At 39.1% G+C, this 24,204-nt stretch overlaps 1 protein-coding gene across 1 annotated transcript in view; it reads left to right on the forward strand.

Moving 5' to 3' along the window:
• The window catches only part of astn1 (astrotactin 1), a 409,363-nt gene that overhangs the window by 129,422 nt on the left and 255,737 nt on the right, over positions 1-24,204 (forward strand). The window contains exons 9-11 of the mRNA XM_040142993.1: positions 8,577-8,661; positions 12,541-12,615; positions 18,323-18,460. Of these exons, the coding sequence (XP_039998927.1) occupies positions 8,577-8,661; positions 12,541-12,615; positions 18,323-18,460 (298 nt within the window). The remainder of the gene's footprint in view (positions 1-8,576; positions 8,662-12,540; positions 12,616-18,322; positions 18,461-24,204) is intronic.

Raw genomic sequence — 24,204 nt, forward strand, 5'->3', positions numbered from 1 at the left:
GTAGAACATTTTGTTGTTTAACAAGCTCTTTATCACTCTCTCTGCCAGTGAATACATTTTTATCCCCCCCTGCCTCCAAATTCACTATGAAGAAAGTGTGAGCCTGTAAAACAGAATAGTATAATACATCTTGTAGTTTTAACATATTAGACATACTTTATCCAGAAAGGAAAAACGAAAAACAAAAACAAAACAAAACTCATTTTGTGCTAGTTGTACGGGGACAGCGCAAACTCAATAAGTTTGTGCTGTAGTGGCCCTGGCGACATTCTTAAACCTTAGTGTAGTGGAGATTGCTGTGAACTTTGATGTGGGAGACCTGGATTCAAATACCACGTAATGCACAATTAAGTGTTGGTGATTAGTATTCTAATTTGTGTTGCTGATTAGCATTTGCAATTCGCATTAGGTGTGTGAGTTGGCGGGGAAGGTCAGGTGATGGGGAATTGCAGGAACATAGGAGTCACTGCGGGGCGGGTGGGGAGTGGCTGACAGGAGGGTTGGTGCATGGCAGGAGAAAAGGAGAATGAGGCAAATGTCACATTAACAGTTGGCTGATGTTGTGACACCATTAGTCGAGGTTCCACATGTAACATAACTGAACCAGGGAAATGTATCGCAAACTGACGGTTGGCACTTCTAGACAAAAGCCTGTTAATGCTTTTTTATGGTAACATTTGGGCTTTTGAGCGTGCTACTTTATATCAATTATACGCAAGTCAACACAGCTGAAAGGTTAAACAATGGATATTTGCAAAATCATGAGATGTATGGGAGATAAGGGGTTTCCCAATGTCATAATGCAAAACAGATGCTGTCATCACGTTCCTCGTCAACTCAAACTGGAATGCGGGGCCCCTGAGCAGATCCCTGCCGATCCAAACCCGTCACAAAGTGACAGCTGTCATCTTAGAATTTTAGAGTACTTCTGTCACTTAATGATGATATTTTGGCATATGTGACGTGCAAAATATGCATATTTGACATGTGTCAGTACAACTGATGGGCTTGCCCTAACCCTAACCCATTTTGGCTAATAACTTCTGAACTGTGAGGACCTGTCAAGAGATTCTTGGTACAAAGGTTCTCCCTGAGCATGTGGTCAACCTGTTGAAGCATGGTACCAATAGCCCCACCATGTGGCCAGTTAGGGTATGGCAGCCCTAGCCCAAAGACTTTTTGGCTAATACCTTACCAGTCACGAGGCACGGATAAAAGCACCAGTCGCAGCAGCGACAGCAGCAACTCCCAGCACTCACACATTTCCTTCAGAAAATGAGTGTAGTTGTACAGTACATAACGAAGGCTAAGAAACAACAAAAACTGAAATGACTTTTTTTATGAAACATGCCTTAAATTTCCTCTCATCAGATTAGCCTTAAATGGGTGTCAGCAATCATGTTGTTTGCTTCAAAAGAATAACCAGCCTCAGTTTTACTTACTGTAAATACATGTAAATGTCTCAACTGGCAATGGAACTGTGGTATGGAGATAGGAGGTGTAATGCCAAGCTACTATCTGTGTCTGTTTATCTCATTAGAATAGCTGTATTCAAACACATAATGAATGTGGGTAGCCCTACAACAGAAGTTGATAAAAATTGTCTAGACTGCCTCATTAGTTTGCTAAATTGTTTTTCAACTGCTATTTAAACTCCTCATGCATATATGTAAAAGTTTAGCTGCCTACCTAATATACAAATTAACATAATATGTTAACCATTTACCAATATTAATAAAAAATAAAAGCTTGATTTGTATTCGAACCCCACATCCAAAAAAAAAAAAAATGTCACAACTGGATTTAAATAAAAACTGTAACTATTACTGAATAGGGGAAATATGATGTTGTAACAGTGGGGCAATACAAATGCCTTATGCCATATTGCATGTTTTTTCTTAAATAACTGGAATTTGTATATTTAATAGGAGGATTCCAACCTCAATGACCAATAAAACAGGAGAAAGCAGTTATCCAAAAAAACAAACAAAATGGCTTTAATAACTCATTGTATTATAGTGCAGTTTTTTTTCTTGAATAAGGAACAAATGGAAATAAAGCTGGTTTGTTGTGCCTATGAAAATAAATAAATAAATAAACTGTTGATTTCCAAATCTGAAAATCTCTCTTGGCCATTTTCGATGCACTTTTGAAACGGTCCCTAACTTCAGCTCGTCAGTTCTCATCTACTGTCAAGTTGTGCAAAGCAACACAGCAATATCAAAGCCCGCGGTAAAATTAACACCTGAGCGACACTCAAGGTTTATTCTGCGCTGTCCAACAAATGTAGTGAAAACTGATGAATTATTGAGGATGAACCTCACTGAATGTCTGAAAATCCAACTTAAAATTCGCTGCACCTCTGTTTCAGCATTTAGCCAATTTATTTTACATTTTTTTCAAATCTGGATCATGCTGCTTCTTCATATTCACACCATACAGACATCAATCACCTGGGTTTCTGTGATATTGAAGAAATGCTGTCAACTGATATGTATGATTAAGATCTGAATTTATACATTGTGTCTTTTTGTATGTTATCTAAGCAGATTCATTGATGTCTATTATGAATGGACAAAAAAGATCTTGCCACCGCTATAAAGTGTGGGTTATGCTGATTGTAGCAAGGTATGTATGTTGTCACTATATTTTGATTTGAGTTATGATACAAAAGTGGCGTGAGAACTTTTTTAATCGGTGACAGGTTAGTGGGGGCAGGGGGCGAAAATTACTGCAATAATTCGGTTTGTATCTGTTCAGAGTGCATTATCAGTTCATATCCGAATAACGTATTGGTACACCCCCAGTGAAGACTAGACAAAATGGACAGAATGAGGCATTTTAGTTTTACCTTGGTTTGGCTAGGTTGGAAAGTCTCTGCGAGTCCATCACTAAAATTATGAGTGCAGGAAGAAATCTCACACTTAAAAGCCCAGGAACTGTCGCCCTTGTTTTGCATCCATTATTCAGCCGCCTAACTCTCCCCTGAGCATTACAGAGTGAGTTCTGAGACCTTTCAATGAATCAAAAAGCTGGACCAGTGTGTCTCATGCCTACCTTTCTTGGAGTAATTTTTGAGACTTAACCACACACCCAAACCCATAATCTGCCCTCTCCTTAAAATGATATATGTACCAGCAGCACCCGGCAGCAAGGCTTCAGTAATTGTAATGTATTTTTCATATGATGCATTCGTAATGAAACCATTGTGCATATGTGTGCTTATGTGCGTGCGTGCGCGCGCGCGTGTGTGTGTCAGTGTTTGTCAACGGGACAGTGTACACATGAGAGTGAGTGAAAGTGTGTGTGGGCTGCAAGGAGATTGCAGAGGTGCTATAGATAGCTTAAATCCAATCCTCTTTTCCGGAGGAGATACTGATGAAAACTGAGATGGGCTGCGACAATATCTGTGCTACTCCTGCAAGACATTAAAAAAGATGGCGGATGTTTTAACGCGTGGTGCTTCCATTCCTGCAGGGCCCTAAACTTGGACGATTAGGGTGCTGATATTTGTAGGCCATTATCCTCACCCTCTTTCCTTCTCTTAGTCTGCCCTGCTCTGTGTGTGTGTGGGAGTTTTATGAAACACAAAGAAAACATGTTACGCCTCTGGAGACGCATGTTCCCATATCATAACATGCTGGCTTGATTAATGTTACTGCATAATGCATCAGTGTGTGCGTATCAGCTTGATGAGCTGAATAATTTTATGCAGAACTGATACAAAGGTGAACATGAAGCAAAACATTCATCCAGTGCTGCTTTCGATGATACTCACACAACAGATCAAGAAGCTATTGAAGGGCAGTCTGTATACTTTGCCCAGCCAGGGTGCCCTAAATACAGATTTGTTCTATGTGTTTGAAAAGGTGACAAAGAGCAGCTGTGTGATATGATGAAAATAAAGTGAGGAACTTAAAGCCTGGCTTGGTGCCTGTATTTGTGAAATTAGGGAATGTAACACCTTGTAAGTGTCAAACAAGTTTGAGCTGATTACCGTGACCTGAGAGTTCTAATTAAAGCAAGATGAGGCGTTTCGCATTGTTCAGAAGCTATGTAACAAATCCAAATGAAAAGCTACAGCTCCTGGCATCTCATTGCTGCTCCAGCATTACATCATGTTATTTTATTTTTTTCTGGACACAATTTAGACTGTCAATCAACATGTAAAATTGGCTTTTTTAGTGGCAAACATTTCAGCTCTTTGACTGCACATTTAACAAAGCAGCAAAATAGCAATTATGTTCAGAGCTACAGTATCTGCATGTTGGGAGTGCCGCCAAGGATAGTGTCGGAAAAGCAGCCAGGTGATAGCAAAGACTATATGAGGAGGCGGTGTTGAGCTCCCGCCAGGGTTGTCACTTATTTCAAAAAATCAAGTCTGAACATTTCAAACCTGCATGTAATTTGCTTAAACTAATATGAACACAATCCATATACCAGGCTTCTGGCAAGAGTCCTGAGGATAACTGTGGTGAATAGTAAAATGTAGTCAGATGAGGTTGTGAAGTTGATGTGGCTCCAATTTTGATTTCTGGTGCCTCCGCTGCTTCACTTGGGTGGGAAGCTAGCAGGTGAGTCCTCAGATTTGTTTTTGTTGTAGGGCAAGGTAACTTTTTTTTTTTAAAGTCAACAAACAGCCTTATCTTTGTTGGTAATTTTGCCATCCATGGTGAAGAACCCCAAATACTTCCTCACACTACTTGTATTTCTCCTGATCTTTTACTGATCCATAGGTCAAGCTAATAGTGAATTATAAGAGCGCCCTCTGCTGGAGCACAAGGCAACTTCAAACGCTCTGATGCCGTTATAGACTGTAAACTTTGAATTCAAACAGGTCATTACAGTTCAAATATTCAATTTTTTCCCAAGTTTGAACGAATGTTCGAATTTCAAATAAAAACTGACAGCGCTAGTTCCTACTATGGCACATCAATAATTATAATAATCACATGAATAATTTCAAGTTTGGAATGGCGGGGCATGTCTTTGGATGATGTAGCTTAGCTGCTGTCTGACATAATGAGAATTCAACCTTATTACTACGAGTAACATAACTCCAATACAACAAAACATTTTTGATAAAGATCTTAAACATTTGGTTATCTAAGAATTGTGTTCAAGATATGTACTCAGCGGTACATTTTTTAAATTGTTTCTAAGTTAACCTTGAGTTAGCCTCAACCCGTGGCTTGTCTGTAATGAAGCTCAGCAAAAGTTTGATCAGAAAGACTATCTCCAAGCTTACTCTATTTACCCTCTATCTCTCACTCCCCCTCCCTCTCTCTCTCCCTCTTCCCTTTCCAACACCTGACTGAGGGCGTTCACCACGGCCATCCTCTTGTTGCTGGCACTATTTAAAACTGTTCCTTTCTCTGCTCATTTCAGCTGTCATATCAGTGCATCACCCCAGTTTTCGTCACAACCAGCGGCCATGGGCCCTTGCACAGCCCGACGTCAGTGTCTAGACTGCACAGTTTTCTTGTGCAGCTCATGCCCCTCAAAATGAGGGCGTCACAAAGGGATTTGAGGAAGACTCCTCACATGTTTCTTTATCTTTTCTATGGTGCACACTAAATCAAATAAATGAATATAATTACTCTTTAAGCATCTCTCATTGTTAGTCTCTTCTGAAAACACAGATTGTGTTTTTTTTCTCTAACTCACTCCCCTTTACTTACTTCTGGCTAAGCAATTCAAATAATTGAAGCTCTCAAATGTAAATAGCTGTTGAATGCTTGTAGAACCCATACAGTCGGATGTGCAGTGCTGGAGAAGGATATTTATTGAACAAGGCACAAAGTATTCACATCGCTTTCTGTCTTTGTCTTTTCCTGGTCTCTCATTCAAAGCTTTAACTGGACCTAGTCTGAGAACTGATGTGGACTCAATTCAAAAGCACACAAAGATGCTCTTGAAAATAGGTATGCTATCAAATATAAAAACAGACTCAAAAGCACAAAGTGCTTGATGTCCTTTTGCCTGGCAGGTACTGACCTTTTCCATTAACAGCGGTGAAGAAAAGCATGTGCCCTTCACTTGCCTCCTATTGAGCATGAGTAGAACATGTTGTACATGTTACTCCTGGGTAACCCTCTAAAACAAAGGTGAGACCCTATCAATCATACTGAGCAAAGTCAAGGCTGACATGTATCCTGGGAGCTGACAGCAGAACAAAGCTGATGCTTCACTGTTCTTTGCTAAAAGGCTTCACTTATCAGGAAGATGCCAATGTAGACCGTGGGCCAAATCCAAATCCCTCCACCTATGTATTGTTCTCGTCCCACTGGTTAGATCAGAGTTTCTCTCCTTTTTTTCTTTTCTTTTTTTGTCTTTTTTTATTTTCCAAACAGATATCAGTAGATAAGTCCCAGAAACCTTCAGTGACCAAGTATCTATATTAAACACATGGGTTTCTGAACCCAGGGTTTAGAAGCAGTTTTATATGATCACAGTGCCTCAATCTGAAGGTAGTGCAGATGAGCAGTGTTGCATGTGATCCTATTAACAGTTGCTCTAACATTTTGCCTTAGACCTAAGTCCTAACTGGATTTTGGGACATCACAGTGACAGACAGATTTTGCTTTAGTAAGTAATAACAGTTCTAAGTGTCTGTTCAATAGACTAATTAATGATCTAATCACTTCCCATTTGGTAGGGGGTTATTCAGTGACTGGAACCAATCAGATTTAGGATGTTGTGCAGTTAAGCCCCGGGAACTAAAAAGTAAGAAACTACAGAGAAACCCAAAGTGTTTTTTGTGTTTCCACTTTGATTCAGGAACTGTAAAGATTAGGCAATTTGATGGACACGATGTTAACAGTAACCATGTGATTTGAGAAGTAATTTTTGCATATGGTCAAACAGCACAGAATCATAGTGATTTTTGTGATTCACTGTTGCTGGTGGAACAAAACATCCTCCAATACATAAATATGAAAGTCAGAGCATCGCTGTTATTTCTCACTCTGAGTTAAGAAGACGGCTGTTTCTGGATACAAAATTGAAGTGACGTTTGCCATAGTGGTATTTCGGGATATGCGTTTTGGCCACAAGCAATACAAAAACAAGCGATGTGCCAGCTCAGACAGACTGATTTCCAAATCTGAATGAAAATTGAGTTTCTCTAATTCTTTGCGAACTCTCGCTCCTCTAAATTCACAGCGCTTCATGTCTTTCCTTTGACTTTGTTTGTATTCATGTCTAAATGTTGCTTTATATTGTAAAATGAAACAGAACCACAGAATTCACCACATTTGCTTTTACAACATACCTTTGTGGGTAACTAAGGTGAGAATGTTAGTCCAAAAGGTTGATACATTTATTCTGTATTTTCAAGAGAGCATTTTTATTATCCAGGTTTTTTTTTTTCTTCTTCTTTTTTTTTTCTTTTTCTTTTAGCTGGCCAACTACTATAGCTTTTGAGCTTACCAGTATCATGCTAGCTAGCCCTGAACATACCAGTACTAGTCATCCAAAATAGCCTACCAAATTGCTAACTGACAATTGCCGAACTTGATAGCAAATGATCTAACCAACCGTCATGAATGCTGCTTTGACTGGACCCTTAGGGCTGGTTTATGGTTTCTCAGAACTAGATGTTAAGACGTGTTGTCCGACCACATCAGAAATCAGAAGTATTTATAGTTGTTCTGAATGGCCACACCGGAAGGCGGAGTGAAAAGCCGTCTGAGTTAGAGAGCAGGGGGGATGCAGTATCGGTCGGTGACATGAAAAGTGCCACAAATAGTTGTGTAATAAATGAAAAAATAGAGCTAGAGAGAGAAGTACAATGTCTGGCTCCTCTCTTAATTCCACACAGCTGACCAGTGACGGCATGAAGTGGATGTGAATGTTGGAATGTTGGAAGTTACAGCTCTCACTGGACATCGACCCTTGCTATCCACTGTCGGAAAGGTATCCTGGGGGGGGGGGGTTTCTGATGCTATCTGACCATCTAAGCAGTTCGGAAGGAGCATAAATCTCACTTAAGAATTATAGTAGAATTATAGTGCTGCACGCCTAACGGGAACCAAATAAGAGCATTTTATTTAGTTTATTTTTGTTAAAATATGTTTTATATAAGCACTGTTATTGCATTGAATCTTATGAATCCTGTATTGTGAATTGAACTAAACTGTTAGCTGCCTGTATTGATGTAATTCAAAGAAGTTGGTACGTATTGTACTTGTATTAGGTTGACATCTGTATAAGCATTAATTAGAGGAGCTCTTTGGTTTGCATTTTTCCCACATAAGAAATTCAAGACACTACCCAAGCAATCAAGTTATTTTCATGCTAATGGTTCTTTTGGGTAAGAAATCTTATTATGTAACATGAGGGCTGTCAATTGCAAGAGTCAATTAAAAGTGCTCCTGCTGGAAAACTCGAATGGCCCAAAAAAGTAAAAATAAGTGATGATTAAGACTGCTCTATCTGCCTGAAGAGGATCCTCTTTGGGATAGCTCTCATGGAGAAAAATGAAAGGAGTGGAGCAAAGGGAATTCTCCAATGAATTGAAAAAAAAGGTTGACTATAATGAACACATGATTGAATCATTGCCTTTCTGCTTGCAGGAGAATGCCTTTGCCTAGATGGCTACATGAAAGACCCAGTCCACAAGCACCTCTGCATCCGCAGTGAGTGGGGGCCCAATCAGGGGTAAGTTATTATAGTCACCTGATGAGGGTTTATGATTGCTCATTACCAGGCCAAGACGAAATGGCCTCTAAATCATTTACAACAAGGGACTCCTGCTACGCATCAAACAAAAGCATTAATTTTCTTGGACAGATGAATCAAACAGAACTGTGATGTTGCCAATGCCAATTTTTATTCAGAGTCAGACAAAACTAAAGGAGCACCTAAGGTACACAGATTCATAAGCAACTAATTATCTGTATACATAAAATACAGAGTTATCAGCGGTAGAGCATGCCAAGCAAATTAATTGCTTAATTAAAAAATGAAAAAAAATGTCAGATTGGAGTGTATACAGTATATGACGCTTAAATAGATGAACAGACATTACTTCGATAGCACTGTCCACACTGACAAGGAAGATATCTTAAGTGCAGTGTCAGTGGTTGTGACATGTTTAACTCATGATAACAAATGAAGTCTCTTTTGAGTTGAGGATGTCAAATGCGAGATGGCCAACAGTTTTCTCCAGCTTAATGAGAGTAAGACCGAAGTCCTACTCATTAGTCCCAAAAATCCAGTTTTCCTTGGGCTCCATCTTCAAATATGTGAGAAACACATATGTGAGAAATCTGGGTGTCATTTTGGACTCTGCCTTATAATGTGACAAACGCAAAAGTTTTTGGAGATCCGGGGACCATCTTACATGCTTATATTACTTCACGTGTTGACTACTAAGTCTTACAATTAACTTACTATATGTGGGAAACGTTGCTATGTCACCTGCAACTGTTTCAAAATGCTGAAGCGAGACTCTTCATTGGTTCCCAGAAGAAAGACCAATCCCCGTTGCAGTAACCTCCTTTAACCTGTCAAATGCAGAATTGATTTTAAGATTCCTTTACTTGTTTTTAAGACTCCTCAGTCCCTACTGTACGCTCAGTCCCCAAGATCCTCTGATCAGATACTCCTCACTATTTCATGTTACCAGTCAAAGTTCAAAGGTGTCCAAAACTTTTCCATTTCTGTTCCTAGACTGTGGAGCAGTTTACCCTCACTGTCAGATCTTACCCTTCTATTACCATCTTTTTTTTTATTTCCAGCGTAAGACCCACCTTTTTACTGAGATATGAGTCAAAGTTCCAGAAATCTAGAAATCTAGAAAATCTAGAACTCCTCACCGCTACTTTGTGATGCGGGCCTTTTGTTATAAATTTGTAGCCTCCAGGCCCAATATGGAGGCTACTTGCTGATTTGACAAAACTCTTCCAGAGCCATAGCTTCTCTTCATAGGCTGAAGTAATCCCCTAGGAAGAGTATTGGTATATAGATTATGTGGAAAATTGGTGGAGTGCCTCTAAAACAAAAATACTTCCAAAAAGACAGTTGTATTATTTTAGCACTATCAGTAGATAGTGAGATAGATTCTAGACAATGATGAGTCAGTAAAGCTGGAGGTGCTTTATCATGCTTTTTGCCCTGCTCATGTCTTTGGAGCAAGGTGACTTCTTCTATATTATCATAATGATTCTAAGTGATGATTTGATATCTTTTGGCTTTGAAAATTGCTGTTTCAGACCAGGGAGTCATATAAATGCCTAATTGGGTCCACATTTGCTTGTGTAAAAGTCCTTGACATTTGGCTAACACCACTGCCAGAGTGCCAACCACTGGGTGACCACTAAGGGTGTATGTGCAGGGATTTTACTGTCCTAGAAAGTATAAGTCACCTCAGAGAAGACAGTGTTGACCTACAGGACACTTCCCTCTGTGACAGGGATTTGGTGGCGTGTTCTGATGTGTATAAACATATTATGGGATTTTTTTAGTTGCAAGATGTAACATATTTAACAGGACTGCTAAATAGCAACATTGGATTTTTATGTGATTTGTGATGAAGTCTCTTGATTTTTCAGATATTTAAGTGACTGAATTAACCCAAAACAGTCAGTCTGGATATGTTGTCTATGAACAGTTTGTAAATTGATTTAACAGAAAATCTATGACTATATTGCAATATATAACAACATTTTACATAAAATTACATGAAGAATGTATTTTTTATTGTTTGTTTGGTTTGTTTTTTAACAAATTTTTATCACAGCTCTGTATTAATGATGGCTCTATACCACACATCCCATTGAGCAACATCATCGAGGAGTGAGTTAGTGTGTCTTTAGGGGTCTATTAGGGGTTTAGTAAAAGACACATTTATTATGACACTATTTCTCATTTAAAGTAATGACACAGCTGCCCTTTATCATGTTTATTTGTACTATACAGTAATTCAGATGACAGTTTGCAAATAACCCTGTGCTCTGTTTAAATACATCTTTGTGACCTTCAATCATCTGCTAAACCTATAGAGAAAAATGCATTGTTTGCTTGTGTGTAGGTGATGGAATTAGAGATACCCTGTGGACTTTTCTTGTAAAAAAACAAAAGTTATTTTTACATTAAGTGTTTCTCTCCAAAACTTACACTATGTATTCTTGGGGAATCTTTGACCAAAGTGTTGAGTGCATTTCCTTTCTTTCTTCTTTTGCATTCAATTGTGCATGGTTTATGTACATTTTTGCTAGCTTGCAGTCTTCTTCTTACTTGCATTTGTTGGCGCATGGTTACACCAACTGTAATTCAGTGCATTAACATGAGACCTTCCACAGCAACATGTACTGGATCACCTGCATGCTTGTACTCGTGCCTGTGCATCCTCGTGTGCATGCACGATACAAACAAAGAGGGGATCCATTTGTCAAAATATCCTCCATAGCATTACTTAATGTCAAAAATTCCACAGGGTTCCAACTTTTGAAAAAAACCCACCTCTTAAGTGATGCTGAGAATGAAAAAATACCCTACTTTGATTATTTATTTATTTATTTTAAATGTATGTGTTGCGGACTGGCACTGGGTTCTACTACCACCTAAAATTAGTTTATCACACAGTAAGAATGAATGTATCATGAGGCAAGAAAAGCTCAAGCTACATTCTAGCCTAGAATGCCACCAGTCTGTGGCTTGCAGCAGACAGAGCATGCTATTTTCTCTTTATTTTGACTCTATCCCATCTCAGCCTCAGTGCACGTTCAAAATGTTGATTCTTTTGGTCTGCATTTTTTGAGACATCTGAATTTTCCCCTCAGCCCACCCAACCTGCGGATCTCATTTTCCAGGTGCTCTCCCCATGTCCCTGTCACGGCGTGACAGAGTGGGCACCCTGGGGGGACTTAAATGTTTAATGACCATAGCCTGTGGCATGGAAGCCGCTCCCCTCTTCCTTGATGTCCTTTTTGCTTGCAGTATTGTAGGAGTTTGGTCAGAATGACATTGGGCCTCTGTCACTTCTCCTTCTTACACTCTCACTTTGCAGACTGTTTAGTCCCCGAGCTGCCACTCCCCATTAATCTCTATCATTCTCCCTCTCTCACTTCAGCCTCTTGGCATTTGTCTCATCCCCTCGATGTTTCTCTATCTCTCTCATTCTCGCTGTCTCTCTTTTGCCATCGTCTGCTCTCTCTGTCACCCTCCATCTCTCCTTCCTTCTCTGTCTCTTTCTCCTATTCTCTCTCATCCTGTCGTCCTCTCTCATCCCCTCCCCTGCTAAATAGATATGAGCCAAAGTCACATTGCATGTCAGCTGTCAGAGAATACATTTTTTAATCAACATGTTTACACATATAACTCATCGTAATGCTGCTTTTGATTTCTGGGGCTTTGGAAGGCAGGAATGTCGCTAAGTTAGACATTGAAACATGGCTATTGATTTCCAGGGATTTTGATTAAGAGGATGAGTACCCTGAAAAATGTAACACTACTCTGGCTTTGATTGTAATGCACAGTTTTATACTCTCTCCTCTTTTTTGTCTCTTCCTCTGATCTATTCTTTTTTCATGCCAGTCCCTGGCCTTACACCATCTTCCAACGCGGTTTTGATCTTGTGATGGGAGAACAACCCTCTGATCGCATTTTCAGGTATGGATAACTTCACAAAACTTTATTTTATATGACTACATTTTCCATGGTGCTGCACCTTGCATTCTGCACAAAAGATTTTATAAATAACTTGTTGTAATTCTTGCACATCTTAATTGACTTTCTCCCTCATGATTATGGGAGGATCCTGAGCTCTGGCTGAGTTGAGACTGTCAACTGTCAACTTGTAAACTCAAAAGTTGTCCTCCGCAGTATTGTGATGTCAAATTTGCAGTTGTTTAAAACTTTATGATACCATTACATGTGTCGTCTATTTCAATATTTATCTTTGTATTTCCTTAAGGGATAAGGTTGGATTTGTTCTATATTTTTCTTACTGTCAAAAAATCACCAAAACCTATAATATTTTAATCAGTCTCTTCTCCACTAAGTCTGTGGCACACGACCCCAAGACTATTCATTCCAATTGAAGGTTTAAATCTTAAAAGCAGCTTTGATCAATATTTTCATAATAGTAGTGTATCAAATGACAATGTGAAAACAAAGTGACAATGTGATAGGGGTCACTTGTGGTGATACAAGTTACAGAGAATTATCAACTGAATCTTTAGCTTTCCTCATCTTTACAGAGCTTTAGAGCAAGTTTCGGCTCATTGTTTGGCTGTCTGGCCCTCAGCTTTACTGTTTTGGTTCACTCTCACAGTCACAGTCAGCTGTTGTCAGTGAATACCTCAGTGACTACCTGACAGATATAGTTAGTGACCACACGGTCTCAAGTGAATGCTAATATTGCTCCGCAACTGCTGGATGTGTAAATAAACAACTTTTTTGCAAACAAATATGTCGATGTTGTATTCACAACTTGTTTCCACAACCGTCAAGTAGCCAAAGGGTCAGTTATTGCAGATAATTACATTTATTTGTAAACACAACGCTGACATATTATCACCTTCACCAGAAATTCAAGTCCAGTCTTTAGTCTCTTTTAGGTCTGATTTGGTCTCCACCAACTCGGAACTGAAATATTTTTAGCTTTTTAGCTGCTAAATGCTCCACTATGTTCACCAGCTTGTCGCCAACTTTATCTGCTGTTTGGTACCAGACTGGTTACATAAAGTGATGCTGGACTGAGAGTGAACCAAACAATAAGTTTGTGGCATCTTAAAGCAAAGCAGTTAGCTGACAAACATGCTTCATAGAGTTTAGGGAAGTTAAAGTGTTAGGTGATAATCCCCTAAACATTTGTCACTATGAGTGACCCCCTTCACGTAACAGTGAAAACATTTACGCACAAGCAAAATGCTAACCCTTACGTGGCCTGCGTAGACAGCGACACTGATTAAAATAGGAGCGTATCTGTTCCGTGAGACACATGAGATGGACAACCGAAAAACACAGCTGAGACACCTCCTGTGTTGACACACCATAACACATAGTAAAACGCAATGATAAACCACTTGCACCATCTGTGCCCAGTACAAAACAGCAACTAGTCAACGTTATCAACTAGCTGGTGAACATAGTTGAATGCCTACCTGCTAAGTTGGTGCAGATACAAACCAGAGCTCAAAAGAGAGTGGCTATTGACGCTATGATGAATGCTAATGTTGCTCCAAGTTTGCTGGGTAAGTTAATAGGCAACTGTTAACTAACACAACTGTTTGCTAACACATTTGCCTTTTAAGTTGATAATATGTCACTGTTGCTCTGCACAACTAATCAATTAATGTCGCTTTAAGGATATAAGTTAAATGTAAAAAAAAAACAATTTCAGAATATGATTTAATAATTAACATGCTCAGTAACCTTTAGCCTTGTGTCTCATGACAGGAAATGTGCCTTGAATAGAACATACATAGTCTACAGGAAGCTGTTCAGTGGGGACCATTTCACAAAGAACCATACAGCAGAGCACTTTTCTGTGATAGAGGTACCTAACAATGTTTATAACTGTTTTTTCTTCCCAAGATGATTCATCCCCTGACTTGAGAAGGAGCAGGCTGTAGCAGGGGATGTGCTACTGCCTACATTACAAGTCTCTGACTCCCTCCATGACAGTAAAGCAACAAAAACAACAAAAGAGTGTTTGTGCTACTGCTTAAGATAAAAAAGGGAACCCATACAGTTCATTTTGCCCACTCTTGTGGCTGTTAGCATTGTCTTTATGTTGGCAAAAGACAGAGGCTGGCATCATGCTAAAGAAAGCAGAGTCCATTCACTGTGACAGCTCCCATGCTTTACATCCAGCATGTCAGATCCTACCCTCTGGTTCTCATTTGCCAGAAGTAACAGATTGAAAAACTAATTTGTCCCCTGTGCCATCTCCGTACTTGACTCTGTTAGGAACAGGTGATTTAATTTCAAATATCTTGCATTTATTTATATTTTAACTTTTTTTTAAAATGATCTTTTAAATGGTTTTAACTTATTCACTGAGTTTCTTATATCTTAATTTGTATTTTTAATGTGTTCATATGCCTTGTGTCTTATCTTATGTTCCAGTGCTGTACAATAATTGCCCTTTCAGGAAAAATAAAGAGATTGGTTGATTTAATATCTCCAGGAAGTGCTTTAATACATAGTACTCCCTGCTAGCATGTTTTCAGCAAGGAGTCTTTTCCTTCTCATTCTGTCCAGCCGTGCTGTTCAAAATTTCTATATTCTCAGACTGCTTCCACCCAGCCATCCATCCTAATTGAAATGTTTCAGTCTCTAGCTTTAAACTTTACCAAACAACCCTGTTGGCTCCACACATCGGTAAAAGACCTTGAATGTCACCCAGCACTCAGAGAGCTGTGCAGCCATCATCTTGTTTGCTTAAACGGATATTAACATTAAACAAAGAAGCAAATGAGGCAATTAGAATCACAGTGGTACAGAGAATAGAGTGAAGCAAAGCAAACTCAAGGATGCATGCAAAATTATCCTAAGAGTCAGCATTCAACCACACAGCATTTGCCATTTGCACAGTATTAACTGCCAGGAGACCCTCTGAGGACTACAAACATGTTTTCAACTCAACAACTGTTTTCTCATGGGAACTCTTAGTGTTTTCCACCTCCAGTTTCTCTCAGGGTGAACCACATAAGTCATATAGCAGCTAGTCCCCAGTTGTCCATAAAGCAGTGCTCGTTAGGTGGGTGCTAATTTGTCCTTTGATCACCCATATACGTCATACTGCATCACAGGGAATTTCAGTTTTCCTGTTGTACACAGTCCCATAAGAGATGGTGACATGACTTACGAGAGAGGTGGAAACAGCTTCCAAAAAATAATACTGAAATTTTACCATTTTGATAGAGTTACCACCTTATAATAACTTGCGAGAACCTAAGTTTTACGATAAATGGAAGAAAAGAAGCACTTTGATCCACTGAAAACCTGATTTTGAAACAAAGGTAGTAATTGGGTGGATGTAATTAAGTGTTCTGCTTTTACAGTGTTTTAATCATTCTGTTTTTAAAGTGACTGGTAATGCGTGTAGTCCCCATGATTCACTGCCCTTTCTTAATGCTAAGTTAGCATTTTAATAAATGCAAATTGAACAACTGTGAATGAGGAAATGTGTTTAGTCTGCATAAAAATGGCTGTTAACCATTTAATTAACAAGTTCCTCTCTTTTGTGCTACAAGTATGCATTTATAATTTGATGTTAATCAGCGCAGACTGTTTCACTTAAAGTCGGAAGTATTACATTTCATGTGTAAAGTGTTTAAAGATTGATGATATTCATTGACTCACAAATAAAGAATTGTTTTAGCCCCCTTGTTCCAGACATCTGTTGTTTACAGATTTATAGCCGTGTTTTGTCTCAGGAGAAACCCTTATTGGTCCTTTTTTGTCAGGGTTTCTAATTAGGTATGCATTGCGGCCATTAGCGCACACAGTGGCCTTCTGCTCAAGAAAGAGTTATGCAAAAAGGATAACTTTGCTGAAATGTAAAATAAGTAACCTCTAACCAGCTTGATGCCATAATTCAGAATTCAGAAAACATTCATCTTTGAAAAGTAGCCATTTTGACATGACGGGGTGGTTATCTTTACAATCAAGGAAGACTAGACACTGATGCACTGTTAACGTCACTGATTTTATCATTTTAACATGAAGGTTGTTTAGAACTTGATGTTTATGGTCCTTGTGGCTTTCTAAAGTTTGAGAAGTTTGAGTTTACGCTCTGATCTGTGGAGTTTTTTTGCTTTGTTCAGCTCTTTGTTTTGGTTTTAAAGCTACAACTTTTGGGGCAGCTGTATGTAGCAAAAATGCTCTGATGAAACCACTGTACACTGCCTGCCTGCCAGCAAACAGCAGACAAAGTCACTGACAAGCTGGTGGACATAGTGGAGCATTTAGCAGCTAAAGAGCCAGATATTTCCCTCAGGGGTCGGCGGAAAAAAAATATTTGCCTTACATTCATCAGGTAGCCAGAAACATGACACCAAAGAATGAATGATAATGTTGTTCTTCATATGGCGGGTGTGCAATTTTTTTTATTCATCGTTTGCAAACAACTTTCCGTTATCAACTTAAAAAGTAATGACACACTCAGACGTCAGTTTATTAGGAACAGAAAGCTAAAACCAAATGCAGTCTAATGCAACAGTCCTGCCATGAATCCTACCTTGATAGAGGTTATAATGTTGAGTTTTTGTTGAAACTGTTGTTTAGCCTAACCGTGAATCAACACCTCTTTAACACAGTCAAAACAAAGACTGAACATTGAAACCTTCATCAATGAGGATTTATTGCAGGACTGTTCTATGAGGCTTTTGTATGTTAGTGTTGTGTTTTCAATTTGCTTCCTGCCCTCTAGTGACCAAATAGATGATTTATTTCAGGTTTAAGCAGATTGCTCAAAGGCCTGCTTACTTACATAATGAAACCAAGCACATTAAGTTTGATGAACCTTTCCCATCCTGTTTCAAAGTTGAAAACCCAAATAATGTTGATCAGAAACAAATTCTATACAATTTTATACAACTTTATCAATCAACAATAATATATAGAGATTTTTATATTCACATTCATTTTTCTCCTCAACCACATTGTATGGAGATGTATTTGATTTCTTGCATCAGGTTTTGTTTAATAAAGTCAGTTCAGTTCATCTTAGCTTTGGGTCGCTGACAAATATACAGTATATTGCTTTTTGTTTAAAAGCTTTTCTCAATGGTTTTCACTGACGAAAATGAGGTGTATGGTCATATATTTAGAATTGAAGCCATGTGTTGAAAATAGAGGCATGGCTCAGAGGCCCTATGTCAAAGGTCCTCAGAGGGTGCCTCATAGCTTGAAAAGGAGGTTAATGCTTTGGGATTGAAACCATATGTGAGTGACAGTTTTTAGGTAAACAACTGCCCTATTTAAGAGTCGGTGACCAAGGCTGATTTTCAGAGTGGTTCATTGGCTTCACACCCTCTCACAAGCAGATCTGCAGATGCTTGACTTGACGCTGTACGTCTTTGTAATAAACTTTACATGCAATCAAGACAGCATCAGCGGAGTCTCCTTCATCCTCCTCACATCATCAACACCCTCTAATAAACTACAAAATCAACACAAGTCAAAATGATATTGTGTACTGCACAGTTAATGTCATTTTGTCTGCAATGACACTGGCACATGTTTTCTTGTTTTTCTCTGTTGTTTCCATCTGCATTCCTCTGACGTCATCTTGTTTCAAAATGTTTTACGAAAAGCCTAAACCTGTAACTCTGCTTGTCTCATGCACCCACCTTGTCCTCTGCAGGTTCACATATACGTTAGGAGAGGGAATGTGGTTGCCGTTGAGTAAAAGCTTTGTCATCCCCCCTGCTGAGCTCGCCATCAACCCCTCAGCTAAGTGCAAGACGGACATGACAGTCATGGAGGATGCAGTGGATGTACGGTGAGAGATGACATTTACTGGTACCCTTTTCACTCAATGTTATTCTCTAGTGGGGATATGACCACCACCACTACCCCTCGCAGAATGTACAGTAGCTGCTGTTGTCTCTCTGCAAGTCTCACTGTTTGCATTCTCACTTAATCAGCATTTGTTTTTTATTTACTATTGTTGCAGCGAGTCTTAAGGATCCCTGTGAGGTTGGTGCAGAGGTCTTAGCAGTCATGATGTAGAGGGTAATAAAACTCAAAGATCTAAACATAATCAATCATAAAGAGCCAGAGAAAACTATAGTTAAAAAAAAGAATAAGAAAGAATCACTTGGCAATTCAAAGCCATAAGGAGCATTTCGATTTTTAAATGGTTCATAACTCCTTCAAAGAAAAGCTGTTCTGTGTGCAATGACTGTATTTGTGGCTGGGGTGCAGAAAGAGCCATAAATGGGCCAAAACACTGCTGCAGTATTAAACTGGACTCAGCTGTCACAACAGTATTATTTAGCTATTTTGCTTTGCTAGCACTGGAGGGGGGATTCCAGACGTCCAAGACGTGTGTTTCAGAACCAGACATCTTAATAACAAGACAGAAAAGTAACGGATGGGCCTAGAGGTTCCCTTTCCTTTTGGTGACTCCATCACTTTTTGTCTTGAACCACAGTCAAAATTTTCCCTTTCACCAACTCTTTGGTCCCTGACAGGTATCACAAACAAACTAAGGGCTGGATGTCCATGAAAGTGACCTAGGACATTCCAGGGAATCCTGTTGTTTTTTTTGTTGATCCCCTTTTGATCTATAGTTCCATGAGATGCTATGAGGCCACCGTTCTTACTTGGATACACAATATCACACATAATACCAAATGCCTATTTTGTCTCCAAAATAAAACTGCCTCTACTATCAAAGGCTAGATTTTTAGTTTGAAGTTTAACTGCAACAAAAACAAAAATATAGTAGAATCACATTTGGGAGGAACCCCATATGGTCAGAAAGCTTTTTGTTGTCCTTAACACCATAACACCAACCATTATACCCACCTTGTAATAGGAATTACTTTTTCAAACAAAGTTGACAAAATCTCCACCAAATTATAGACACTGCATAATGTAGCTGTCTAAATAACTTATTCTGACAGATGTCTGATTCTTCTTGACAGTAAAGCCTTAATTTACATATTTTTACTATATTGGTTTCAAATCTCCTCTGACCACTTCGGCAACAGTTTAATTACAATTAATTGCTCTTTTCTTGAAATAAAGTTAAAGAAACAAAGTAAATCCAAACCATTACAGTGAAAGCCTAAACCTAGCAATGCAGTGCCCAACGTTATTTTTTAAAATATACTATAGATGTAATTTCAGTGGACCTTATGCATAAAGATGGCAACATCCTGGTCTACCTTGGTTTCCATCTGTCTCTCCCAGCTGTTCCTAGGTGTACTGTAGTACAAGTATTTACCCATATTCTTGTGAGGGACAGGCCCATACACTTTGTTTGCTCATTGGTAAGCAGCATTATGACTCACCAACAGAGTTAAGATGACTGCAGCTGGTTTGGTACGGATGAAGAGCATTATGTTGTAGCATAAAGTCTGTGTGAACAGGAGTAGTTTGCAGAGAAGAGGAAGGTTTATGTAATTAGAGGTGGGATTGTCTTGTAGTGTATGCTGAAAATGCCCTGTCAACATGTTAGTATGCACAACTGTGTTAGATCCAGCCCTACGTTGCTAAAGGTTATTTGTCCTGTGAAAATTCTGTTGGGCAAAATTAGTCTTGCTCAAATGAATATCCCCATCATTTCTTCTCCTTAGCATGTAGGTACTCAAAGAATATCAGTCAGTAGTTAATTTCAAGCTGGTGGGTGACTGAGATGTGAAGAAGTCGTAACAGGAGGAACACTATAAAATAATACAGATTAAAAGGACAGTAAGCTGTGTGTGCTATTTTTATTTTTTCACCTAATTATTAAAAAGGAGTGTGTAAGGTTTCCAACACAAAGAACATGTTTTGTAGAAAAATACAGTAGGCTGAATGTGTGATGACATTTTGTTTAAATAAGTATTGTTAGAGTTGAGATTTCTGATTTTGAACATTGAATTTGGAACGTTACGGTTTCAATTACAAAATATTCAATTTTTAATGTTGCTTTCACTTAGTGAGTAAGTAAGTAAGTAAGTAAGTATGTCCATCACTGTGCATCTTGTTTGTTAATTTATCATCTGTCAATAATGCACATAACATAACTTATCTAGTGGCTGGATGTATAATTTATGTATAATGGCTGAGGGGCTCTTTCATATAGTATTATCATTGTTTCCACAAAGCAGCCACTCGGTATGGATAGAGAGGAGAGAGCTCAGTTGGGCCTCAAAATGAAATTGCGATGGTCTGGTGGTGAAGAAAGCACCTGGGACACAAGGACTCTGGTGATATGGTGGTCTTAAATAGATGAAGGGGGTTGCTTACGTGATGATCCTTATGAAACATCTGTCATCTACGAAAAACAAGTAGTTGAGACATTTCACAAAAACAACATAAATGTCAATCTCATGGTTGCCCTAGAGCAGGGGTTTTCAAGGTCTGACGCTGTGGGGCCCCCCTCAGACAAAACTGAGACAACTAGCATCCCCAACACATACTCTGAGTTTTTTAACTACAGTTCCCAAACTTTGGGGGCTTTAGGGGATGTAAATAGGAAGTATAATGTTGCCTTGGAGTCAGTTAGGTAGCTTTGGGCTACTATATTTTTTTCCTGCCTATATGTTTTTACATTTTGGCAAATCGGCACCATCTAAAGTCTACCAAATTAGCTATGAGCTGTTCTTGTTTGCAATGTATACGTGGATGTACAACTGTCACTGGATTACTTTAATACTGGGTAAAACTTTTCAGGCAAGTTCTGGAGTTATAATGAACAACTTTTTTGTGTAATCAGATTTATGGATGTTTATTCTCGATGGACATCTGAGATAATGTTATCCTTAGGAAGTGTAAGTCAAACTGAATCTAAAAAATATGTATATTATGTCTGTGTGTTAAAATTTGACTGAGCTACCACTCTGAGAAGTGATTTTTTACGCAAATTGTGGTGAATGGACACTAAGGGTTTTGAAGTACTCTAATTGCTTCCACGTGTGTGTCCCCGCCACTGTTCCAGTTGTGACTGTTGACTGTGAGGATAACCTGACAAAATCAGGGGGCCAAACTGCAACAACTAACTTCCCGTTGTTTTTACAGGTGTTTTAGAATCACGCTGTATCTTTGCCTCTTGTGTCCTTTCAACATTCAAGCCTCCTGTGCTTACCTCTGCGCTAAAGAAAACAACATTAGTTTGTACCAAATTCCATCCCAAGCCATCTTATATTTGAGATATGTATGTCTGAACCAAAGTGGACCTACAGAGGGAAATTTACATCCCTAGAGCCTGGTAGCTAACGTAGCTAAAAAGAAACCGTTAAAAGTATGTTATATTGCTATTTAACAGCTGTGGGTTTTTTGTTTGTGCTGTACATATATTTATGTTTCAATACATGGAGCTCATTTCATAAAATATCCATTCTCGAGTAACATATATAGGCTATATATCTCAGTAAGAGAGTGATGTACGTGATGTTGACTTACTGTATTTCCTCAAATGAAAACCGGTCTCCTTTAATGGCCGGGGGCGCGGTCGACATGAAAAAATAAAAGGCCAGCCCCCAAATACAGGCCAGGGAAAAAACAAGGGTGGATAATGGGAGAAATAATAGTGCCTTGCAATACTGTAATCTGTTGTTATACGCTTTGTTTTAAGAGAATATTTCCAATATGTTTTACAGAGTTCAAACTGAAACAATGGCTGTGTTTGATTGATTCATTCTGAGCCACTTTACTGTATCGTCCTTTGATCCTGGGCAGCTGTTCTTGCATATGGTATGCCTGCTACCATATGCTATGTTTCACAATAAAAACCCTATTAAAAAATGAAGGGTGTCTATCCACTGAAACACTAGGGGGCTTTTTATGTGAAACCTTTACAGCCAGTGTTTAGTTTGTATCAATGCAATGTTACTGCGTAATGCAGTAACTTTAACAGGGTAAACAGGAGCGGATCAAATGAGGCTTCCTACTAAAATACGACCAATTATACTTACCAGACAGAGGGAATAAGAAATAAAGGTCTGCCTCTAATACAAGCCTGCTTCAAATAAAGGCCTGTTATCTTCTGCAGTTGAGGTAAATAAAAGCCCCCGGTCACTATCAGAGGAAAGAAAATATGTCGGTAATCGATGATAAGTATGTTTAACACTAGCAAAGGGAATACAGACATAGATAACTCTCTCAGACCATCAGGATGAATATTTTTGTCACTTTGGCATCTTCCACTGAGTAATAGATGACACATGGCTATGTCCCAGCTTGCTTTAAACATGCTGATCAATAAACCTCTACTCAGACCTGTCTGTTCCCAGTAATTACTGACCAATCTCAAAGCTCTCATTTTTATCCAAAATTCTTTAAAAAGGTAGTTTTCTCTCATCTCATCTCCTTCTTGGACAAATTCAGCATACTCAGGTCCGTCAGGTTTTAGGACACATCATAGCACAGAGTCCGCTTTCTCATAGGTGAAGAATGATTTGTTCTTGTCTTTAGACTCAGTAAATTACACTACTGTAATTCTTTTTGATCTCTCGGCTGCCTTCAACACAGTTAATCATTTCATGTTCATGCATTCAGGGACAGACCCTTCAGTGGTTTACCTCCTACCTCCAAGACCAATCAGCCTCTGTTAGAATTATTAATGTGTCCTCTTCCTCTGCACCCATCTCCTGTGGAGTACCACAAGGCTCCATATTAGGCTCTTTTTTATTTTCCCTATATATGCTTCCTTTGGGGTCTGTTTTCAGAAAATATAATATCTCCTAACATTGTTATGCCGACGACACCCAGCTGTACCCCCCACTGAAAACCTTGTGATCCTTGCAGTCACAGCTCCCTTCTAAATTGCATTGAGGATGTAAAATCATGGATGGCGAAAAGTTTCCTTCAATTAATCCAAAATAAAACTGAGGTCCTAATCCTCAGCACTGCAGACAACTCCGCAACCACAATCAATGCTCTTCCACCTCTGTTATTGAATGTAAAGTCCCACGCAAGAAGTCTCATTATTATCTTTGATTCTAGTTTAGAATTTAATTTAAAAAAGCTGGAGTTTTTTCAAAATGCAGCTGTGAGTGTCCTCACGGCTGCCAAGAAGAGAGACCACATCTCACCTGTACTGGCCTCTCTTCACTGGTTACCAGCGAAGTACAGAATTGATTTTAAGATTATTTTATTTGTTTTTAAAGCTCTGCATGAACGGGTACCAGTTCATATCTCTGAACTGCTTATTCCCTATTCCACCTCCAGACCCCTCAGATCTGCTGACCAATCGCTGCTCTCCATTCCACAGCTGAGTAGTTCCAGTGCAGTTTTCAGGTGGAGTTGAAGCCCGGTATTTAAAGCAGAGGAAATTGGAGATGATTTGCAGCTTGCAGGCTGACAGCTGTGCACCTGATCCCACTCCTCTAACCAGAGTACACACAGACAGACAGAAAGAGAGAGAGAAAGAGAGACACCGAGACAGAGAGAGAGAAGCTCCTGGCTAGGAGGGAGAGACGGCAGAAGAAAGGGCAGGACACTTAATTGTCATCACGAAGACATTCCTGTCCACACTCTGGCTTTTTTTGTTTGCATTTTATTTTTTGTTTGTGCAATGCTCTTTGTATTAGG

Source organism: Xiphias gladius, chromosome 14 (assembly GCF_016859285.1).
Source record: "Xiphias gladius isolate SHS-SW01 ecotype Sanya breed wild chromosome 14, ASM1685928v1, whole genome shotgun sequence".
NCBI classification, from domain to species: Eukaryota; Metazoa; Chordata; class Actinopteri; order Istiophoriformes; family Xiphiidae; genus Xiphias; species Xiphias gladius.